This window comes from Oryzias latipes, chromosome 1, assembly GCF_002234675.1.
Source record: "Oryzias latipes chromosome 1, ASM223467v1".
NCBI classification, from domain to species: domain Eukaryota; kingdom Metazoa; phylum Chordata; class Actinopteri; order Beloniformes; family Adrianichthyidae; genus Oryzias; species Oryzias latipes.
The window spans coordinates 19,400,865-19,424,896 of NC_019859.2; the positions used below are offsets into that span (position 1 = coordinate 19,400,865).

General features: G+C 40.0%; 1 protein-coding gene across 3 annotated transcripts in view; it reads right to left on the minus strand.

Annotated features, from left to right (window-relative positions):
• The window catches only part of fbxw7 (F-box and WD repeat domain containing 7), an 82,587-nt gene that overhangs the window by 2,583 nt on the left and 55,972 nt on the right, over positions 1-24,032 (minus strand). For 2 of the 3 annotated variants that reach the window (XM_023957727.1, XM_023957729.1), the window contains 9 exons: positions 14,042-14,124; positions 13,151-13,292; positions 11,340-11,474; positions 10,046-10,169; positions 9,775-9,911; positions 8,735-8,848; positions 4,068-4,249; positions 2,348-2,573; positions 1,686-1,896 (listed from right to left, as the gene is read on the minus strand). In XM_023957727.1, coding sequence (XP_023813495.1) covers positions 1,686-1,896; positions 2,348-2,573; positions 4,068-4,249; positions 8,735-8,848; positions 9,775-9,911; positions 10,046-10,169; positions 11,340-11,474; positions 13,151-13,292; positions 14,042-14,124 — 1,354 coding nt within the window. Of the gene's footprint in view, positions 1-1,685; positions 1,897-2,347; positions 2,574-4,067; positions 4,250-8,734; positions 8,849-9,774; positions 9,912-10,045; positions 10,170-11,339; positions 11,475-13,150; positions 13,293-14,041; positions 14,125-18,553; positions 19,037-24,032 lie in introns of those variants that run through there. The other variant, XM_023957734.1, reaches the window with a different exon arrangement.

Below are 24,032 nucleotides of genomic sequence, written 5' to 3' on the forward strand. Positions count from 1 at the left end.
GACTCCCCAGCCTGATTTGTCATCCATGTTTCATTAAAACTAACCGGTAGAGGGAGAGCTGCAGAGAAGCAGGGATTTGAACAAACAGAAGCCTAAAGGGGTGCTGGATAAACACTTTCAATGTAAGTACATTTCTCTCTCTTCTGTGCATCGTACGCACAGCTCCTACAGCTGTTAAGTTTCTCTACAGGCCAAATTCCCAGATAAACTCTTTTATGATCCAAGGCTCATAGAAATGGGTCAGAGAAGCCGCACAACCTGCAGATCTGCGAGTTCCTGTACTGTTGTTGCGTTTTTCTCCATTTATATGCAACTGTCAGGACAGCTCCGAGCAAAACTAAAGCCTAAAGTAGCGACGAGGGTCTACATTGGAGTTCTGGAAAAGCAAGCTGCTCTCATGCGGACATGGCAGACGTGTTTAACCCTTCAACACTGGAGCTTCAACTGATAGGCAACACTTTACAGTAGTGATGTAATCAACGTGAACCAGCTGATTCTATTGTGGAGGCAAGCGGCTTTGCAAAAACAGATAGGAAGTCTCAGATTCAGCTGAAACCTGTTGATCCCAGAAACATTTGGAGAGTTATGGTTTGTGTTCTTTTGGTGCTAAAGGGTTAAGGGAATTTCATTTTCCTCCTCAAGGAAATTTCATTTCATTTAGAGCTGGGAATTGGAATTTGCAGCTTCGCAGTTCAATTTTCAATTTTAATAAATCTTTTTTTCTTCTTCAAATTACGGTATAAAGACATTTATTTTTTTGGTCATGATCACCACATTTTCCACATAACTAGATGGAACCAGAACAAAGACGGAGCTTTCCATTGCAAATAATGACTTCTTGCATTAAATACTTAAAAAAAACTGTAAAGAAACTGGAAAAAATAGTTGGTGTATTTAATAAAATGAACCCAGGATATGCAGGTGAGGATTAACTGGATGTAAATCCTATGTTCTCTGCCACTTCATAACCCCCTCCCCTAAGCCCCCTCCTCCTGTGCTACCTATAGTTCCCTCAGATTAAATGACGGCCCTGTTGTTGGAGTATAGTTTAATAAAACACTAATGAGCGGCAGAAACTGTCCGCTGACCCAATTCTATGCCCTACAAAGTTGGTCGGCCCGCTTCTTTGACGGCTCAGACTCAGACACTCATCACTTTGCCGCCGCCCCCCCGTCAGACTGTCACTAGGGCATCCTTTTGTTCAGCTGCTCGTCATGCTGCTGCGTGAAGACCTAGCATACTGAGGCTACACTGTCTAATGAGGACATTTAGGGGGTGGGCTCAACGCAGACCGCCATTCCTGTTCTCCACATGATTTCCAGCTTCCTGGGAGACTGTAAGCTCAGCTAATGGAGAATGAGCGATCAAAGACAACAATGCCAGTGATACTGTGATCAGGACTAACAAATACACACAGCAGCTACAGAATACCAGCAGCTGAGTGTTTGGTGAGGATTTAAAATGAACCGGCAGCATCATTTACACACCATAGTTCCACAAAAAAATCTAAATCAGTTGGACAGTTGCTATAAATTCAAGTTGATACATTTTCAAATTAAAATAATTGTCTGAAAGGCGGGTTTTATTTTGACACAAATGTTAAAAAACGTCCACATTTGCACTGGTAGTTCACATTTGAAGCCTAAAAACGATTCCAGCTTGGGTTCCAGCCACGCTGCACTCACCTTGGAGCGTTTGCAGGCACTGGCCTGTCTTGATGTCCCAGATTTTGACGGTGGAGTCTGCGTTGCCTGAGACCAAAATGTTGTCTTTCAGCTCCATGCCGCTAGTGAGGGACTGGTGACCCGTTAGTGTGTGGATGCAGTTGCCCGTCTCCACGTCCCAGACCCTTATAGACGTGTCTAGTGATCCGCTCACCACATGGATCCCGTCAAACTGCAGACAGAGAGACTGAGCTATAACCACCACTTCAACAAAGCTCCAGCTGTCACCTTCACCTGTTTTGACTGAAAAATAGACTGAGAATTCCCATTAAGAAATTTAGATCAGGCTTAATGATCTAATTTGTTCTATTGATTTGCAAGAGCTCATTTTTTCTGCAATGGCAGAATCGTTATTTTTAAATTGAACATGCTTTTATCAAGTTCCAGAGAGGGGAACATCATAGAACATAGTAAATTAGAACATTTGCCAGATTTACAACCACCAGCACTGATAGTAATTTGATTTTTGTTTACAAAAAGCAGGTGTACATGTGCTCATTTCAACTAAGATCAATCTGCAGCTGTTTAGGCAACTTCTCAATAAAACCAGTCATCAGTCAGGTTCAGCAGCTGTTCCGCACATCCAACTTCCTTTTAGTTGCAACTTTCCAGCGCTGACTCACCTGCAAAGAATACACTCTGTTGGTGTGGCCCTGCAGCGTGTGGAGACACGTCTCTGTTTCTGGGTCCCACACTTTGACCATGAAGTCATAGGCGCCGCTTACTACCCGCCGCCCATCGTACTGGACGCAGCGAACCGCCGCCACATGGCCCATCAGGACGTGTAAACATTGACCTGTCTCAATGTCCCAGACTCGAAGAGTAGCATCCCGAGAGCCACTAACCACCCTAAGAGAAAACCCCAAGAGGCACAGGATGAGGAGCTCAGCAGACGCACAAAAAAAAAACACTTTGAGTTAAAAAAAAAAAAAACATACAAAATGCATTTTCCAAGTTAGCCAATAAAAAGAAGATTATACATCTGATTATGAATGCAGCAACAGCTGCACTTCTATAATATAAGGCATGTGTGAAAGCGATCTCCTGCTGGATCTCATTCATGTTCACGTCTGAGTGTGAAGGATCTCCTAAAGCTGAGTGCAGGCTTTAAGGCTCAAGCCAACTTAATGGAAAAATAGATTACAGTAAGAGTAAGACTGACTGCTTTTTAGGTTTTCTGCACAAGTATGTTTCAAAATGTTTTGTTTTTTTAAAGAAAGGTTTGAGGTCAAATCATCCCATCAGTCTATGTACAGACTTTCGGGTAAGTCACTAACGACTGAAGTACACAAGTTTCCATAGGAAGGCTTTATCTCCGACTACACAGGAAAACAAGTATTTTGCAGCTTCGCTCAGCTCACACTCTTTATTTAATACATGCCTTCCAGCACTGCAAAGATGGAAATCATCATGGTGTTATTCAGTGTCTGCAGCTCACAGGCTTTCTGCGGAGTGAGTAATCACATGCTACACAAAAACCTTGGTGGGCCCTAAGGCGAAAAGAGCACTTGGAGTCTCTGGAGTGTGATAGTCAGTGAATGAGTGAGCAGCATTTCAGTTCAAGACGGTTAACAGGGTCTATTTAATCACTATGAAACCGCATGCTCCCCTTTCCACAAATACTGTGCTCTTTTAGTGCTGCGGTTGCTCTTTTTGGCTGATTAAGTCAGCTGTTATGAATCAAGGAGAACAAAACAGTAGTTCAGGGCTTGATATTTCACTCATACACACTTTTGTTGAGTTTACACAATGATTTTTTTGTGTCCTTTCTACAAAAGAGAAAGACACTGAGCTGCAATGCTTACATTTGTTCTACAATGCAGGAAAAAGCCCTCTAGATATACATAAAAAATTCGGACTTTTTTTTTTAATTAGGAAAAAAATAAAGTATGAAAATAATTCTTATTTTAAGAAAAAAATCGTAGTCACTGAGACATGTTTTCTCAAACTATGGTTATTTTGCAATTGATGCATTTTTCAAGAGTCTTTTCACTTAAGATTCAGTTTTTGCCCCCAAAATATAATTAAAAAATTTTTTTGTAACATGTTGCGTAAAAATTTCCATCATTGTTATCACGACCAACAAAAGGTTTTCTCAAATCTAAAAGAAAACGACAGCAAAATTCTTCCACCCACACTTTAAAAAAAGGTGTGCAGCAAGTTATCAAGGCTGATATAAGTTTAGAAAACATTTTATTAGTTTTGTTAAATAGCTCTGTCTGTGCTTTAACTTTTAACTCATTCTTTGCAATGAAAATTTTTTTTAAAGCTGCTAAAAAAACCAAAAACAAAAAAAGAGTGTGATTTAACCGTTTAGGAGGTGCTTCCAAACTCGGCCCATACCTTTTCTCGTGTAGGTGCATGCAGCGAACTGTTGAGGTATGCCCGTAGAGGGTGTGGATACATTCTCCCGTCTCGGCGTTCCAGACCTTGAGTGTGCGATCAGTGGAGCCGCTGATGATGATGTTCTCTCGCATTTGGGACGACCACACTCCACCTGTGTGGCCCACCAACGTCCGTAGACACTGAGAAGAGAGAAACCACAATCCACGTGTTTATTCCTTTCAATCAGGAAATAAAAATAGCTAAAAAGCACTGTTGAAGAAAAGAAAGAAAGAAGAAAAAAAGGACAAATCATCCCTCTTTTGGGATTTCATTGCGGCATGACCTCATGCTGTCTTCAAGCGCAGAAAAAAAAAGGGAAAGTGAAATGAAGTGACCTTTTCTTAAATGGAAAAGCTCAGGCATGCTGCGAAAGTACTGCAGCTAAATATCTCTCAGAGCCCGCCACCCGCTTTTATAATTGCTTCTACTTATCTGTTGGAAAAAGGCCGTTTCCTTCTTTTTTTCTGCAAAAAGAGTTGATGACGGTTCTCAATATACTGCGTCCATTCATCCTCATTAGTGGTGGCAGATTAACTATTGATTCCAGGCGGTTATGGAAATCGTTCTGATCAATTGAATTGGTGTGTCCACAGTTTGTCCCACTTGTGACTCGATTTAATTACGCTCAATGCATTAAATTGAAATTCTCTGGAGGGGGAGGAGAGTAAATAGAGGAGGGGTGGGTGTGTGTGTGAAAGGTTCAGGGTGACGCGTATCGCAGAAGTGTACAACATGTGACCCCTGCCTGCAACTGATCAGTAAATGGTTGGGGGGGGGGGGGGGGGGGGGGGGGGGGGGCTTTATTAAATCCAGAGGAAGAAGATGAACAGCTGGTGCCATAAACTGCATCATTTTTGTCAAATTGCTGCTTACGTCCAACTATGACTCCAGCTCTCCTCTTTTATGATTAGAAAATAAGGTGTAATACTTACTGTGCCCATTTTTATTTACATTTAGGACAAAAAACAAACTAATGTGGGATGTCCGCCTACAATTATCGTGGATTTGAATGAAAAAAAGGAATAAAATTAAACATTTTTTTCCTAACAAATTGGTGTACCTAAAAGCTTGCTCGATCTTTGAGAGAAAAGACAAAACATCGACTAAAACAACAGAAAAAAAACAAGGTATCTCTAAAAGTGAGGGAAGATAAATAAGCCTTTAGTCAAGCACTGAAAGCCTATTACTTTACAATTAAATAAAACCCTTTCTCTGAAGCTGAGCAGCCTCTGAGATGGATGGTGTTGGTGGAAATTGTGAGGAACGTTTTCCTTCTGTCCTAAAAAGCGTACAAACACACGTACCTCTTGACCTGGTGGGAATATTAGAAAATGAGGGTCACTGCAGCTACCTGTGTACTCAGCTCATGCTTTTCAAAGGTTAAACAGGTAAAACCATCCAACAATTATGGCCTGACACCGCATAATTATGGGATTACAGCAGTCGCGGGCTTATCTATACACAACAGGTTGAACCACAAAAGATGGGGGGGGGCGCCAGGAACAAATTTCTCCACGGTCTTCAGGTCATGAGGGATTTTTAACTTTTATTTTTTAACCACACAACGATTATTCCTTCAGCGTTTTCAGACGGTATAAACACTCTTGTTGTCGATGAAGAGGATAAAGCTCATATTGATGCAGCAGCAGCCTCCAGCGAAGCAGCTCTTCCTGGATTGGCCGTCAGCCTGCAGGTCTGCCATCTTAAATCTGCGTGACAGCTGAGGCTGCCTCTGACAGGCACCACCAAGGACACGCAGGGCTTTGTTAAACAGGAACCAGCCACCTCTGAAACACTGACATCTGATCGGCTGTTTGTGTGTCTGGATGCGAGAGTGACAGCTTTGGAGGAGGCTGTGTAAAGGCGTGCAAAAAAACCCCCAAAACATTAAAAATCTATCTTGACAGCATGTTTTAGCGCTATATCATATTTTACATATTACAGCAAATCTATTTGAAAATGTATTTAAAAACAGCACCTGATACTCTCCGGCTTTTGAGTTTACTCAGAGCAACGTTAACCATAAATAAGCGCTAAACGACTTAACTGATCATTAAAGCTGTGGCCCACATTTTACAGTTGTGGGATGCATTTACATAAAATCCCATAATAATTCCTCTATTGCCTCGCAGCATGAATTCATTCACAGTTTTATACAACAAGATGAATCAGAGTTGAGAAAAACTGGCATGAAATACGAAACATTACAAAATGCCTGGTGGTTGTAACAAATTACCGGTAGCATTACCTAATAAATAAAAGTTTTACAGTGGAGGACTTTTTGTTGCAGACTATTGTGAGGTCAAAAGAACTCAATCTGAGACAAAAGAAAGTTTGTGAATATACCAACATGACATCTGGCACAGGATTTAGAGTCCTTCCAGGATTATTTACCAGCATGAGAGTATTTGGAATAAAAAAAGCTGCACTAGAGTCTAGAGTCTCTCCATCGAGCTGCGTTGAGACCGCCCTCAGCAACGCGGGTTCAAGCACCCACTTCAATGAAAAGTCTTTCCAAACGTACAGAAACTTGGTTCAGGCTTCCATGTTCGTGTTAACTATGCAAGTTTTCACAACCCTTTTTGGGCTTTACATACAAAACGCATGGCCATTGAACGTGCGTTGCCACTTAAACCAGGTTAGGGCTGCACGATATGAAGAAAACTTGCGATATGCGATATTAGTTATTAATATTGCGATAACGATATAATTTGCGGTATATAAACAATTAGCAAAACAACCAAAAATCTTATTCCCATTCCATTACAACAGCTTAAAAATTATACTACAAATGACCCTTGTTGACATAGGAGGCGAACATGCAACATAATAGGGCGCCATCCGATTAGTTAACAATGTGAAGGGGTCCATCTGATTGGTCAAATGCAGAAAGGGATTCTTTCGATCCATTAAACACTTCAAGCTGCCATAAGATTGTTTGGCCACATCTAAGGTAACCATTTATTGCAAATTTGCTGTCTTTTGCGATATGCATATTGCACAGCTTGATATTGCGATAACGATAAATTTGCGGTATATTGTGCAGGCCTAAACCAGGTCAAACTTTGACTAATCAGGGACTTGGATTTGATGGTGACGTATGGATGGCGTCTCTTTTCATTAATTGAAGTGCCAACTGTTTGAAAATCGATTATGGAGGAGAAATTATCAGTTTCAGTTTGTGCTCGGATGGAATTCCAAAAGACCAAGTCTTTCATATTTTGGAATAGAGCTGTATTTCAAAATAGCCTGGATCAAGATTTGCACGATTTACACGCCGACATTTCCCACCAAGCTTCTTCCAAATGTAGGTGGCAGACATGCGCTAGTAAACAGCAATACAAGAACCACCATGGCCTAAACGCACGTTCATGCAAACACGGTGTGTCCACAGCCTCAGACCAAATTCTCACTTCTTTAATTAAATAAAAGAACAAAGCTCAGACTGTCCTTCTCCTATACTCCAAATGTAAACCCTAACTGCTTTTTGCAGGTGAAAGCTTGAGTTTTCACTTTACTTTTCTTGGGATCAACAGATACTTTGCCTTAATGCTTGACTTGACTTAATTGGCTGTTCCTCTCCAGTAAGGCTTCTCTCAAGTGTCGAGAGCTAAGGAAACAAAAGGCGTGTAATCCGCACAGAGGACGTGTGCTCTGAATAAAGCAGCCATGCAAACAGATGCGGGCTCATCCCTTCCTCATACCCAATGCAAACAAACCATTCTGGGAGATAAGCATTGTAAAACCCACATACAAAATGCTGTGTGTCTGTGACATCTGCCAGAGCACAGGTGGGTTATGGGCTAAAATAGGCCAAATCTGCATGTGATATGACTCACAGACTTCTGCCACCAATATGGAGCCAGTGTGGCTAAAGCTAATGTGTTTTTTGGCATCTGCTACCCATACTCCAGAGCAACTTTCAGTCTGAAAGCATGGTAATTGGGAGGAAGGGTGTTTAGTTCATATTATTATTCAATGAGCTTATTAGGAATTTCACATATTTATCCCCTTAAAAGTCCAGATGGGTAGAATTCTGAAGTGTGATTAGATCATTACAGTAATTAAGATTTTTCTATTAAAGAATGCCTGGTTATAGATCAATTTTTATGGCATACAAATTAGCACTACACAGTTTAAGTTATGCCTCCGCCTTTAAACGGATGATCTCTTATTTCCCTCCTTAAGGCCTCAAACCAAAGCTGAACTGAGAGCTCCCACTGTAATGCAGCTCTGAGGGGATGCTTGGTTTTTTCCATTTTATTTTGTGATTTGTTGCATTTAGGTTTTGATACTAGATGCTTTTCACTCTGTTATTTTTCAGTAAGGAAAAAAAAGACTTAATCAAAGTGGTTATTTTTCCTTAAAAACTACATTAATCTTTAAGACATGATTTGTGCAGAAGGATTTTATTTTTTATGTAATGTTATCTCAAGTAATTTAAAACTTGAAAACTGATTAAAAAAGGAAAGTTCGTTCACATCCTTTTTTTTTTTTTTTTTGCTTGGTTAAAAATGATGGAAAAGATCACAGAAGCCACAGAGCAGGAAAGTGAGTGCACCAGACAAAATGCTGAAAGAAAAGATAGTGAGATAAATAAATCAGAGAAAGGTTGTCAGGCTTACCTTTCCTGTAACAGCGGACCAGACTTTCAGCGTGTTGTCATCAGAGCCACTGACGATGCGGTTGCCGCAGAACTGAAGGCAGGTAATCACATGGTCATCGTGTCCTTTCAGCACCTTGAGATAAGGAAGACAAAAAGAGAGGTGAGAAAAATAGGATATTAGGAGAGGTGGATGAGGCATGGCAACGCAAATGACATGAGCAGATACAGCGATGAGTGTCTCACATCAAAGTGAAAATGAGGTAAATGTCTGCTGGTGTTGAAAGTGTAGCAATAGTGTCGTCCCCACTAACTGGTAGCAAGTGCTACTGCTAAATGAAAACAAACTAACTGCTAATTCAGGAAAAACAAACCCTTTTGGCCATTTCTTCCACCTAGCGTGGTTTAAGATTTAAGTCTTCAGTGCAGAAAAGTTTGACCCCGTTAAGGAAATGGGGTCAAACGGTTAGTGGTCAGTGTGAAAAATGATCCTAAAATGATGGTAATTAGATTCCTCCACACACACAAAAAAATAAAAATGTGATCTTCCAACAATAACAAAAGAACGTTGATACAGACGATCATTGTCAGAGTAGATTCTAAAAGACACTTAAATGCAGCTCTGTGAACAAACCTAACACATCTTCCAACCTGAACCCCTTCTGAAGGCATTTGGGCTCCTCAAAAAAGGACAACTATTACCACAAATTACTTAAATGAGACGCAAAATAAAACAGCTTTAATGAATGAAACATTTTGCCAAAAATATGCTGGCCATGCCTTTACGGATATTCCTTTTTGTGCTCATGTGAAGTAAAGATTTAAAAAAGAAGACACAAAAACAAAACCTTGCCCCGCTGGATTCTTTTTAAATCAGCATTGCCTGTGTATAAAGTTACTTTTCTTCCATCAGCTTTCCATTTCAAATACTTATATTAAGCATTTTGTGACTTTGTGATCTTCGTGTCAAAGATCCACTTAGCTGTGGGTAATTTCAAGTTTGCACAAAAGGTAATGTTGAGAAGATCCCTTCAGACAAAATAAAGAAATAAATGAGAGTACCTTTGGGGATTTGAGGTCTCCTCTCCTCCAGTTAGTGTCTATTCTGTGCTGCCTGATGTAGGCACTCTTCCAGGGGCTATGGGTAAAGCCAGCCTTGACATTTCCCCTTTTCTTTGGGGCCAGAGGCTCATCAATACCTGTGAAAAGCAAAACTGATTCGATTGACACAGTTTATTTTCCAATAAAAGAAGATTCTCTTTCCACTTTAAGCTTAACAAAGCATTTCAAAATTGGAGCTAAAATGGTTACAAAAGGCTTTAAAACAAATTACCCTCTTCTCTGCATTTTTCCCTCCACAGTAAGTTGTCTTCTGCTAGGATGCGCCAGTAGCGACACGTCTGTGCGGCCTGAAGGAGGTCTTTCGGTTCCAGGAATGACAGTACATACAAGGCAAGCTTTAGACAGACAGGAAACAGAGGGGGGTTATTGATAAAGTAGATCCATCTGCTGATGCACGTTTTAACTGTGCACATCACTGGAAAAAAATGACTTTAAGGAAAGTAATCAGATTAAAGTTGAAAAATCTATTAAAAAGAATTGCTGGTCCTGACTTGAATCCATACTTCTGTGTGGACAAAAGAAAATGTACCCATTTTTTCAATTAAACAGACACAAAAACCTGTTTCACAGACTTTTATGATCAACTTTTTTTGTACAACTTGGTATGTATATTATTTGCACACAAAAAATTCAAATTTTCCCAGATTGTAAAGCAGTGATTCCACTGTTGCAGGATGTCTAAATGTGCAACAGACACGTTTAATGGTGTCCCAATAACATCACAATGAAGAAGCATACATAGAAAAAGTCAATCTGTAATTAAAAACAAATCATTTTTGGCATTCTTTACTCAAATGCCTAAAAGATAAAGATTATAGGTGTGGGAACACAAAAACTTTAATGAGTGTCCAAATACCTTAAAAACCTTTGTATGATATGTTTGATGTTATCCTGCACGCTTCATCTATTTTACACACGTAATCCCTCACATGTCAGCTTAACTGCAACAGAATTCACTACAGATTTAACGTAAAGCAGAAACAATTTGCAAGCAGCTGCTTTATTTGCAACTCAAATAAAGTTTAGTTATTCTAGTTTTTCACGCAGTTGAAAGAGGCTCACAAGTGTTTAAAAGGTCCTATTTTAATAACAGTTAACTGTATTTTTGAATTTGTTGAATTCTTCTGATAAAGGTTTTCTGTTGTTAGTTTAGTTCAAGGTTTTTCTTCAAGGTTCCAAGTAAAAGAATCACCAAAAACCCTTTCCATCTGTTCGTGAAGTCTCTAACAACTTTTTTTAGTTGAAAGTTCATTTCTAAAAGCATTTATGTTTGAACTACAAGAATGTGCCTTTTAAAAATGACTTTACACCCAATTTCAATTTTATTTCCAGCAGCTCCAGCAGTAGTAAAGGGGAGGACACCTCTCCATAAGTGAACACTATTACGCAGATCAAAAGCTAAGAACGTGTTTTATGGTGGACAGTGAGACAGGAGAGGTCAGATATATTTTCTATTGAAGAAACAGAAAAAGAAATCAGAGAGCACAACTGTAAAAAGGTCTCACCTCTTTGGGAAGCAGGGAGATAAAGTCTCGCTGAAACTGAGGCTCTATCACCTGCATCATATGCTTGACTTGTGTGGGCTCGCAGCTGTCAATCAACTCATCCAGTGCCAGAAGCTTCTCTGGACCAGTCCAGCTCTGCGATGCACACAGAAAAAGGACAGGTTTGAAAACCAGTATGTTCATCTCTTACGGAGGTGGTTCTGTTGGGTGCAGCTTTAAAACATCAGCCTATCCGAAAGAATACTCTAAACGACCATGCAGTAACTTTGCTGGCACAGCACCATTACTATCTCATCATTGACGCCACATCTATCTTATTTATTTATTCATTTTTACACAGGATGCTCCAAAAATGTAGATAAAAAACGTAGAAAAAGGTAGCTTGAAGAATTGACTACTATTGTTTGTTGGCATTCTCAACAGGAGCCCTTTAAAGGCATCGTGCCTTGTCCAGTGCAACAATAATGGCCCCTGCTTGGTTTCCACGGCAGCAGTCGCTTGAGGCTCCTGCATCTTAACAGAAGCCATCAGTGGAAAAGTTAACCATCAGGAAGCAGCTTCAATCAAATAAATTCACAGAACCGTGTAATCTCCTCCAGCTTTAACTTTGACTTGTTAAACAGTTGCTGCTGAATTGCACTTGGACTGCACGTTCAAACCAACAGCTGCAGCTTCTCTGCCCTACAGAGCACTGAGTAATGATTACAGGTTAAGGCGCAGGCTGGAAAATCTGGCACAGGCACTCCACCTATAATTTGGCAGCTAAAGGGTTTAGCCGAAGGTGCCGTTTGTTAGGATAACCAGGAGGTTCAGAGAACTCCCCAACAGAGGGAAAAACAGCATCTACTTATTTGATGTCTTCAACCTTCTGCCCCTGCAAGTTAACCAAGTCTGTGAGTGCAAACGGAACTTAACAAAAATTCAGATTTACTACTCCCAATCTAATGGCGAAGCAAGCATCTGTCTTTTTTTTTTCTTGTTAAACATAGAGATGCAAAAAAATATATTCTTCCTACTCCTGCTTTTTCAAATGGATTTTTCCTAAAAACCTCGTTTATCAGCATACTAGAATGATATGAACTTTCAAAATATTCATTGCATTCTCCAGGCAAATTTTATAAAAAGCACTGCGCTTTTGCCATCGTCTTTGAGCTATCATTTATTTGTTTATGCTTTTTCTCAAATCGGGAGGTCTGCAAAAGAGCTGCTTCTCAAAGAAATTACACAAACGCAACGCAAACTTTCCCTGAGAGCAAAAGTCCTCAACACAAAACCTCCAAAAAGACAAATACTGCCTAAACAGGAACAGCAAGATTTTCTGTAGTTCTGTTTGTCGCTTTTCCAGAAACGACACACAAGCTTGGACTGGAGTAGGGAATATCCTGAAAGCAGACCTGAGGCTTAACTCCGTCAGTTTTCCACTGTCCAAAACTGTCCAAACTCACAAAAAAGATTGAATAGGGAATAAAAAAATAGGTTATAAAAAATTGTCAGATGTGACAGCTTCACACAACACTTGTGTGTGTTCATATTTTCAGGTAATACATTTTTAATTTAACCCTGACAAGTTCGGCGTTTCATTAAAAACAAAAAATTGGAAAAAATTGTGGGTAAAGTATAAGATCGAATCCAAAGCTTCATCATGGCGGTCAACCCAACATTAAAAAAGGAAAAAAATAAAATAAAAAACAAATGGATGATTGAATAACTGTAAGAAATATGAAAAAAAATAGAGAGCTTTGTCTAGTAAGACTAAAGAAACAGTAACTGGACATTAAACCATTGAGAATAATGAATCCCTTTGAACTGACCTGAAAGGTTCGGAGCCATTCATGGAGACCTGTGGGGGGTTGGATTGAGGTGATGCGTCGTCTCTGTTGCCCCTGACCATTGGCTGTTCTGATGTGGCCAAATGTGGTGGGTGTGGCTGGACACGGGACAATTCCTGTTGGGCTGTAATTCATAGCAAAGCAAAACACCTCAAAAACACTGATTTAGGCGTTTAGGTGCAAGCAACCGCTATTAGACAGTAAAGACAGATGTGATAGAAGTGCATTCAAGGAATAAAAATTGATCATTTGAAGATATTTAAAGAAGTACTGCTAACTTGTAGCATTTTAATTTCCCACCTAATTTACTTAATGATAATAGCTCAAATGCTGTTACCCTGGAAACTTTAACATAATATTCTATTGCTTTACAAATTTTTTGAAGGGCAGGATAAAGCATTCATTGGACATCGCCTATTCTTCAGATTCAGCGTGCTGACAGCAAAAATGGAAGTTTGAGGTCCATTTCTTTATTGATTCATATTTAATGGAAGAGGAAACTGAGAAGGCGCCAGTTACATGGCAGCGTTTAGCTTTAAGTGGCTGCCTTGAACTGAAATTTTAATGTACACACATGCCAAGACGTGCATTAAAGATGCAGCCTAAGGAAAAACATTTGGGACTCGAGGCTGCATACAATAGAGCGTGAAACGCCCAACTGTTGGAGGGCACATGCAGGATACGTCTACGTCGTGCGACACTTCTGATTTCTTTTCATGTCAAGCTCAATTAGTATATATGTGGCAGATGGGGGAACAAAAGGCAAGATGCTGCAGCAGCAGCAGCAACAAAGGGACTTGATTGAAGAGCCGTTTCCATTTTGAAGGAAAAGTGTGTCTCATTGTAGAAACATTGAAAAATCTCAGACCGTACCTGGAATATTCCGGGCCTTTGCAGGGCTTTTTTCCTGAAGGGAAAGGTCGGACCTCGGGGCCATGGTCCAACTTTCTCTTCATCTGAAAAATTAAAAGAGGAAAAACATTTTTTTTTTAGTAAATTGATCAGAAAGCATTTGTTTTTTAATTAGGCGAACAATGACTTTGCAAGTTGCAGATTTTGTTGACTTTATGTCTTAAATCCAGTTTTTAAACATAAATGGCACTATTTTCCCAACTCAAATGTGAAAACTACAAGTGAGCATTGAACACATCAGCTAGACTTATAAAAACGGTCCATCATGAAAGACACACGTTGATTGATGTCGATTCTGAACGGTTTTCTCATCCTTATGGCACAAAAAGAGCGTCACCCATTGAATAGTAATTCCAACCCACACATGTAAACCCAAACTCCAAAAACACGACTAAAGAATACTTTCACTGGATACATTTCTGATTCATACAAAAACTTCACAGACAGACCAGCAACTCTGCTCTTTCATAATCTCCATTACCTTGATGTGTACACATGACCCAGTCCCTATAACCACATACCCTGCTGTGCCTACAAAGGAGTTTCTCTAAAAGCCTGGGCATGGTCATTTGCTTCATCCAGTGCGCATCTCTGGCAAGACTGCTTTGCACATGGAAGCAACGGCTACATCCTGGCTGAGCTCCGACAAAACAAACAAGCCGGCAGAATAGTTGAACACCGGCTGTTAATGTCTCACCAGAAAAATAATCCTCACTAAAAAAAAAACAGCTGAACTTAATGCTTCCATCACGATCTAATGAACAGCTCAGATTGAAAAATAAAATAGTCTTAAAACATTGTCAAGTAAAGTGTGAAAATATCTACCGGTACTTAATGGGATGACTAAGTAATCCTTTATGTTATGCATCCATTTCCCTTCCTATTTGAGCAACAAATAAATTGGATGAAAGTGCAAAAAAATAAAAAGCATTACAGTTTGGAATCAAAAACAAGTCATAAGATTGTCTGTTTTTGTGATCATTGACCCAAAACTGAATTCCAATACATATCAGACAAAAAAACAAGGCTGAATTAGGTTGATTTAAGGAACATGTGGCATTGTTTACCTATGACTTGCTCATCAATTTCCATAGAAACAAATCAATCAACAGATCCTTGTACTTCAAACTTTTTCAGATTCATATTTTATCAAGTCAAGCCATTTAAGGCAAAAGCCATTCAGCAACGCATTGTTTAGAGTTGAAAGGTAAGCACATCCTGTGCTGAAAACTCATTGTTTAGTGGCCTTAATCACATAGTGGAATACAGTAAGAGCAGAAACTACATTTCAATGGCACTTGCATTAATCTCTGAAGAAAACAATGGCCTTTTGAAGCAAGCATGTTATTGTAGCCTTATAAGCTGCTCAGAAAAACAACACTGGACATTTGACTCCATGCTGTCTGGCTCTACACTGGCATGATTACACGTCTATCTTAAGATGTGTGCTTTTTTTGTTTATCACTATAATTAAGGAAACGTGCATATGTGTGCTTGTCCTCTGAGGTTTCTCCACATAGGCACAAATATATGAAAACAGCAATTCGTGATGGAGGAATTCAGCTTTTTTTTTTTTTTTTTTTTTTTTTTTTTTTTTGTGTTGGGGGGGGGGGGGGCTGTTTTTCTTTAGAACCACAGAAGAGATGAATCATGAGCAGCATATCTGCAAAGGCATCCAGGAATTAGAAATCAATGCTGGACACCCTAGTCAATATTTCCTGAATACAGATTCAGTCCCCGATAACAAATGGCAGATTTCCAACAGACGTGTCTGTGATGAGCACTCCAAAATATCCTGCAGCTTATAGCCCCCTAACCTTGGACTGATCTGCACAACGATTTTGGATTCTTTCTTCCCAATTCAGAGCCTGACTGAGAATTGCTGAGTGCTGAACTCCTTAGGAGCAAAGATATTGTCTTTAAAGACCCACTCCATTCATCTTTTGATCTATTGCTTCAAGTGGCCATCTAATAATGATTATGCCATTTTTTAGCCATACTTTAAAAAACAAACGCTTTTTGGTGTCATTTTCTAGGACATAGTTTCTGCAGAGCAGCAGGAGTTCATTAAAAATTCACCTCTGATTTGTGGGCGGGGACTGTTGGCGTGCCCCTCCACACTACCCATCTGTTTACATGCTTTCCCTCTAGCTTACAGCCCCTCACAACTCCAGCCTAACATTACTGGCGAGCAATACTGGAGCTTTTTGGCCGTACAGTTTTCCGCCAGATCGGAGGAGGAAAACAAAGACCAACATGGATCCAGTCGTCTACAAATGGATGCAGAGTGGAGCAGGGAGCTTGTGGCTCGTCTATTGTAGCTTCTACGTCACAACTAGAACCTTTTTCAAACGTTATTTTTTTTCGTCTGCTCCTGATTCACAAATATTTGAAATAAATACTCAGAAACGCAATTCTAATCTTAATTTTATAAAAATGTCCATTATGAGATAAATGCTACAAGAAAATGTTTAAAAAGACCAAAAACACAAATCAAATCAAAGTGGGAATTTAAAATGGATCGGTGTTCTGCACAGTTTAAAAATGTTCAAACATTTAATTTCCCAGACTGTATCTAATTAAAACAATGAAAAAAAGAAACATCTGAGAGGTTAATCCATGTGCTTCATTCAACAAATAGAAATCACAGTTCCTACTTTCATGCTAAAGTATTGCATTTTAAGTAAAAAAAAAGGTTTTAATGGATATATATTGCTCCACCCTGGACTAGTTATTTGTATAGATAATGTCAAATAACAGACAAGTCACAAAAAACAATCAACTTGTGAGGGAAAATTTCTGAAAAATCTAATGAAATACAATTAAAACAACACAAACACTGATTACCATGTTTTACAAAAATATATGTGTATTCAGCTTATTAAAGACTTGTTTCAAGTGATGAATTACATTTCTACGGTGTGGGTCTTCAACCCATCCACCCATCTTCAAAAAAAGACATCTCACTGCAAAGGCAGTTCAGTAGTCAAGGAGAGCCTGGGTGTGTGTATGCATGCAGTAGGGGTGTGAGTGCTTCCGAGAAAAAAAAAAAAGGAGGGAAGTGGTTGGCTTTTCAGGGTGAATGTGTCTCACTGAGAACATGGATAAAAAGAGAAACTTCAAGCTAAATGTGGGAATGAAGGGATAAAAAACAAAAAAAAGTACGGAGTGTAATCAGCCTCTTCTAATGTTTCAGCCTGGGAAAAAGTAACCAGAGAATGCAGTGTTTGTAAATCACCACCAGCAAGTCTTCTCTCCTCCCCCCCCCAGGCTTCTCCCCACTTGACAAAAAGAAGAAAAAAGAAGGACAGATGGATGTGCAGCAGGTTAATGATGTTTTAAAGATTGCAATCAATTCTTGCGTAATGTGTTTACGGCATTTTGCAGTCACTCGAAAAGTCTCATTTTTCAAACAGTCTTTCAAGGGGTCACTTAAGTCCCCCCCCCACACCCACCCACACCCTGACGAGTGACAGACACCTTTAACCTCTGAACCGAACACTTTCAACAGAGTGGATCAGAGTCCAGAAAAGCCACTTCAAAAGCACGTTTGAATCCTCCCTAAAAGTAACGGCTTTGTTTCTAAATAAAGGTCACTAACCTGCTAGGGGTGAGAAAGAAAATATTCAGGCTCTGCAGGAGAATTCCGACAAAGTACATTAAACTAACGGGGGAAAAGGCAACCGTTTGATCTAGAAACCACAACCCACTCGGTTAAAAACAACCCTCTGTGCTGATCATTAATTAGATACTCCTGTTTGGACCATTTCACTTTTTGTTCTTCTACACCACAACATGCCATTCATCCTGGGGTTGATTCTCAATCACATAGTCTGACACAGTGACCCATTATCTCTGGTGCCTGAGGCCAGAGCACAGAGTCAAGGAATAGGCTCCACTCCAACAGGCAGAGGCAGGCGGATCACATGGATGCATTTGGAGTAGACGGCGTAGTCAGGAAGAAGATAACTGCAGCTGCATTAAGTACAGTTAAAACATCTGTAAATAGAGGGAGAAAGTGCCTGTTTGTATGCTTCACTTTGCCTAATTTAAAGTCTGTAGAGCAGAGGGCAGATGGAGGAAACATCAGTCATGGATGTTTGAGCAAAACGGAAACACTTAAATGAATTTAGTCAGGCACAGACTGAATTCTTCATGAGAAAATGTTATCTTAAATAAAAAGAAAAACCAAAAAATAAAAGCCTTTTATGTGACTAAATTTAACAAAAATAGTAAATGATGAGAGCAGGCCAAGTGAAGAAATAATGGGTTTTATTATTGCATGTAACTAACGTTACATTAAGGCCCAGCCAATTAAACAGGCGTCTGCTGTTCATCCTCAGAACTGGCCGCACAATCTGCAGCCAGAGAGACGCGTCAAAGATGATGAGGGCGACGGAGCGCGTCCAGCTTTCAATCATGACGGACGACAGGATGCGCCAGAGGTGACACACATGCAGAAAGCCTACTCACTTTGTAGAAAATCATCTTTAAAGTGCCGTAGAACCCCATCCTTGCAGTCCGGTGGGTTTGTCCTTTCTCCCTCTTCAGTGAAAATCGGGGAAGTCCGGGGCTGCGCGCGCGAGGAGGTGGCTCGGGCGGTGTGAGGAGGGCAGCGTACTTTCAGGTAAATCCGACGCCGTCTGCGGTGTGGACATGCTCGGGCACGTCACCGGACTTGCGCGCAGGCAGTAGATTCCCACGGTGCAGGCATTCGGGCAAAAAAATTATAATAATTACCAAAAAAAGGGGGGGGGGGGGGGGACGCAAACACTCCACCGTATCACGACGACTTCACGCCAGGAGGGGAGGAGGGGGTGGGGGTGTTGGTCGACTGCTTGAAACAATGCGATGCGACGATCCCGGAGGCTCAAGCGCCGCCGAGCAGGGAGTGAGCAGATGAGAGGGGAAGAGGGTGACACTCGGCAGCAAAGGGGGAGGAGTGGATGCGGAGCGCGTCAGAGCGCGGAGGTTCGCCCTCTTCCTCTTCACAGGCTGCACGACGGCTCCTCCGCGCAGGAGCGGAGTACAGCCTCCCTGGCGGAGGCGGTGGGAATGGTGCAGTCCTGCTTCAAGGCTGTTGCAGCGCAGCCTGCGCGACTGGGGAGGGGGGGCAGGTGCGCAGCAGAGGAGAGGACGCAGAGAAACCAGGGTGGAGGGGAACGTGAAGCTCACTTGTTGCAGAGAGACCCCCCCCCACCCCCCAACAAACCAATTTTTGAGACCGTTTAGATCACATAAAAACAGTTCCTCCTGTACCAGCCCATTATTTATCAGAATCCAGAGGTTTACTCAAGCGTTATCCTGAAGGAAGGCTGCATCTTCTCTGCAACAAAACAGAAACTTCTACCTGTTTCATTTTATTTTTCAACAATAAATTAGGGGTGTAACTACTAATCGACTTCATCAATGAATTGATTTATATTCCTAGGATCCAACCAGAACAATCTGAGGCAAGTTGTTGATGAAAACGATCTTTCTACCATTATATAATTGTTTTTTAAAATGAAATCAATCCATTATAATCGGTATTGGAAAATACCATTCGAGTTAGAGATGGTAGGTTCGTTTAACTCTAACGTAAAAACGATCCAGTGCCATTACATCACAATGAATATCAACTATGAATCAGATCGCCAACCACAAATTACAATATGAATCGAATCGTTAAAATGAATCATTACAGCCATACAATCAACGCAGCAGAATATTTTTATATGGCTTCAAATAAATGTGATAATATCCACATTTGTTTCAGAGGAAAAAAAGCTAAGTTTTCTCATTCCTTTTGTTATTCAAATGGCATTGTTTCCACTGGTGGGCACAGACTATAAATGACCTGAATGCTCCTCACGGCACCTGCAATCCATCCATTTATCCAAACACTTGCAGGACAGTCTCCAAGACTGCCGACCACGTGACTGAAACCATGTGAATTGATCCATGTATGCTGCACCTGCTTATTTGCAGGCCAACATTTGCATTTTCATGGCCGACTGCACCTGCCCACTTGAGAACACTGCACCTCCGGCAGCTTCACACTTCTCATTACAGCTAGAAAAAAAAAGAAGACCACAGCCTCCAGAAGGAAGGCAGATCTAGTTTAAAAATAAATCAACACCGTCTGCAGGAGAAGGGAAATCGTCATAACCTTTAGGAGTGTTTTGAAGGGAACCCATTGAGAAAAATCAACAGAGAAGGCGTTGCTTTAACCTTTGTTTAGCCATGGCAGATTAACTCAGCAGAAAACATTCGTCTTATCAGCGTGAACAAATAGAAACTTAAATCTCAGTTAAATAGATTTGTGTAATTTACACTTGTCTGACATCTAAGGGTGCCAACAGTTCCTTCTCTGTAGGCTGCAGGGTCACGAGAAGGGCAGTATTCACAGGTGATGGAGCAGAGATTTGGCAGCCTTTCAAAAATACTACTGACAAGCACCTGTAATTACTGTGTGACCTGGCATGTGGGCCGATTTCAAAGATAGGACAAGACTGCAAAATCTGTCAGAATTGACAAGTTAGATTTTAAAAAAAAGTGCTGTCTGCTTGGAGATTCAAGATTTTGTTTAAAACTTAAGGAAACAGAGGGAATTTCTGAACAGACCCAGAAAGTTTGAAGGGAATTCAACACTCCACGTACATCACCACAAAGCAATTCACACAAAAGCATTCAGGATCAGTGGATGCTGAGGCACATGAGACAAAAGCGATGGGAGCCCCGTCTTTGTGTGTTTTAAGGTGGCTCTCATGAGGAAGGCCCGCTCGATGCTCCGTGCTGCCTCAACCTTTACACAGCACACAGGAATGCTTGGCATGCAAGAGAGGTTCCACTGTGGCCTTTCAAAGGGCCTTGGCCTCCTTTGTCGCGTTCCTTCTGCTAGCTGGTAAAGCATTAACAGGCCTTCTCCTGATACCGAGCTCCTGCTCATCAAAACTTGAGTCTTGCTGCACAGAGCGGCGCAAAGTCTCACCTTTTTTTTTTTCTTCTTTCTTAGTCAGCTTTACATCTTGCTCTTTTTTTAATCAACAAATAAGAGAACATTCCCATCAGACATCAGCAGCTTTGCTGGAGTGGTTAAACAGCAGAGCATGACTACAAAAAAGTGGAATTGCAGAACAGTATTGAGAAAAGATGAAACTTTTTCTGTTGCCTGCACAGACAGACTATGTCAAAGCTTCAGCAGTACATATTAAGATACTCTTCAGTTAGGCATTTCAAAGGGCATTTGAGCAATTAGGATTTGTTCTTTGAAATCTTTGATATTTGAATTAAAATAAAACAATAGAATGTCAAAATTCACATCGATTGCAAGAAAATCACAAACTGTGCAAAGGATTTTATAAAGGGAGATTTAAAAAAAAATTCCTTTCACGACTGTATTTTGTAATATTTTAGTAGAGAAATTCAAAGAACCTGCAAAAAAAAAAAACATTATGAGTTAAATAATATAAATATTAATCATTTTTGTACAGTTAAAAGAATCTAAATGTGCATCACTAAAAGGTCCCAGTGATGTACTCCCCTAACAGTCAAGTACTAGGTCTGTGAATAAGCCAATTTATTTTAAGTTAACACCTAAGAAGAGTCAAAAGTAGCTTTAAAAATTCCAAAACCTAAAAATGACTATAAACATTAAAAATACTTTTATAAAACTATGTTTATTCTACTATAAAATACAAAAAATGCGTGATTAAAATTCCTTCAGCAAGAAAACAACTCGATCTCTTAAAACTATACATTAGGGAGTTGTGTCTCTCGACAAATAAAATTGTTTAAGACAAAAACAAAACAAACCGCAAGCAAAAGGCAGGCTTTCTCCAGCAAATGTTTGAAAACTAAGTGACGGACTGAATGAGGCAAATACTTGTTAGGCAGTGATGCATCACTAAAGAAGTTCATGCCATTGTGTGACCATCTCCTCTGCAGGAAAAATGAGAAACGGGGGGCTTGTTCTGAATAGATCCTCCTAAAACGGAGAAGGCAGGACAGATGCACAGCGTGAGAGGGAGCCTTAATGAATAAGGAAAACTATAGATCATAGTATTTTTTTTGTAAAGAATTATCTGCAAGCATTCGAATTTCGTTCTGTCACAGACATTTTAAAGGTTAGGTTGAAGATGGACAACTTTCCTTGAGGAAAACAATGTGGCTCATAGCAAATGTAGGGGAGGTCAGTGCTTTGCAATTCTTAACAATCAGTTAGAAATTGGATTTGAAGAGGCAGAGAGTTTAAAACACAAGAGGCTATTCCCTGAGAAAAACTTTACGAATCAACACTAAAATCTACACAATAAAAACCAGAATACAAAAAATATGTTCCCTTTTTTTGCCTTAAGCAATTTAAAAGAATTCAAGCTTGTAAAAAAAAGGTGGAGTCAAACAGTTCTGTGGTGAAAGAACAACTTGTCTCGAAAGAAATTGTCAGTCACATATTTACCCTGCAATAGTCAGTCATAATGTTGTTGCATTGTCTTCATTTTATCTCAATTGTAAGAGTGTTTATAGCCTTAAAACAGTTTAAAAAGAAGTTGTCCTGCAATAATCTCTTATCTGAGCTCTGCACTACAACATAGAACACCAGAAACACAGCTAGACAACATTTCAAAGCAAATTCCCTCTCCTAATTGAATGACCGTGTCGTTTCACAGAAAAGTTCAAAGTCGAGCCGAGCCTTTTAGCTAAAAATACTAAGTTTGTGGCGGTTGACTTTTAACCACGTTGTGACACAGCCTTCGATGCGAGGAACTAAACTGGAAAAGTTGAAATGCTTCACAGGCACGGATCCTACATGAACAGTCCAGATACAAGCAATCACCTAACAGAGTATTGCAATCTAAAGCCCATGAAGTAATTATATGAAGTTGCAAAATTCACAGGCAACTTTTGACCTAGATGTACCTTTTTTTTTTTAAAGAACTTATAATAAGGTTAGATGGAGCATAAACTATTTAATGGCAGCATGAAAAATTTTTATAGAACCATTTTGTTATTTTCCCAACTTCTGATCGCCTTTGTTCAATAAGTCTATCTAATTTTGCATTTGGATGGAGCCTACGCTGTCACATCCCTTTCAGAAAAGAAACAAGCGTTCTAGAAATTTGTGTGATGAGCAGAGGAAAACTTGGCTGGGTCTGGCAACATTATTTTGACAGAAGCGAATAAACCTCTTTAATCATACAGAATTACCACTCTGCATGCCAGATGAAGCAGAGAGAGCCAATCTGTGCATGCAAGGTGCAGCCCGTCATTATAGAGCCCTGAATGTTCGTGACATGGTAATGGGAACAGTGCGGGGACACTGGGACACTGGTTTGCCTTGACATTAAGTCAATTATACTTGGTGAGCAGCATTCCTTTGGTATTTTTCCCATCCTTCAACAACCTCTATATCTTTTCAAAACAGACATTTGCAAATTATAATTCAGATCAAACACTTCAACAGGAAAAATGGAATTATATGAACTGAGTGGATCAAAGATCAGATGAGGTATTTAAAGTGTTACCACCAAAAAATATTGATTTATCCTAACATTTATCAAGAAATACCAACAGGTTATGAAATTTAATCTAATGACAATTAAATATCAAACAAGCAAACGGAGTATGACAATTATCAAATAAATAAATAACCCGGCTCAACTTGTAGAATGTCTAAGAGACTAAAAGTTGTGAAGGGAGGAAGCTCCTGTACTTTTTATTACATGATTATCAGGGGATAAGCTTTTTCTTTCCCACCAGTTTGGACAGTGACCGGTGTTTGAAACTGTATAATCATTTCAGGCAGTTTGGTCTACTTCAGTCTTTGGTTCGCTTCTGAAGTGCGATGTGTGTGAAACATTGACAGTAAATAAATGGAAATAAACAGCTATTACTCAGTCATTGTGCTCCTCAGAATAACCATTCTTGCTCCAATACCTTTTATTAACGTACTAGCTAATCCTAATTTTCT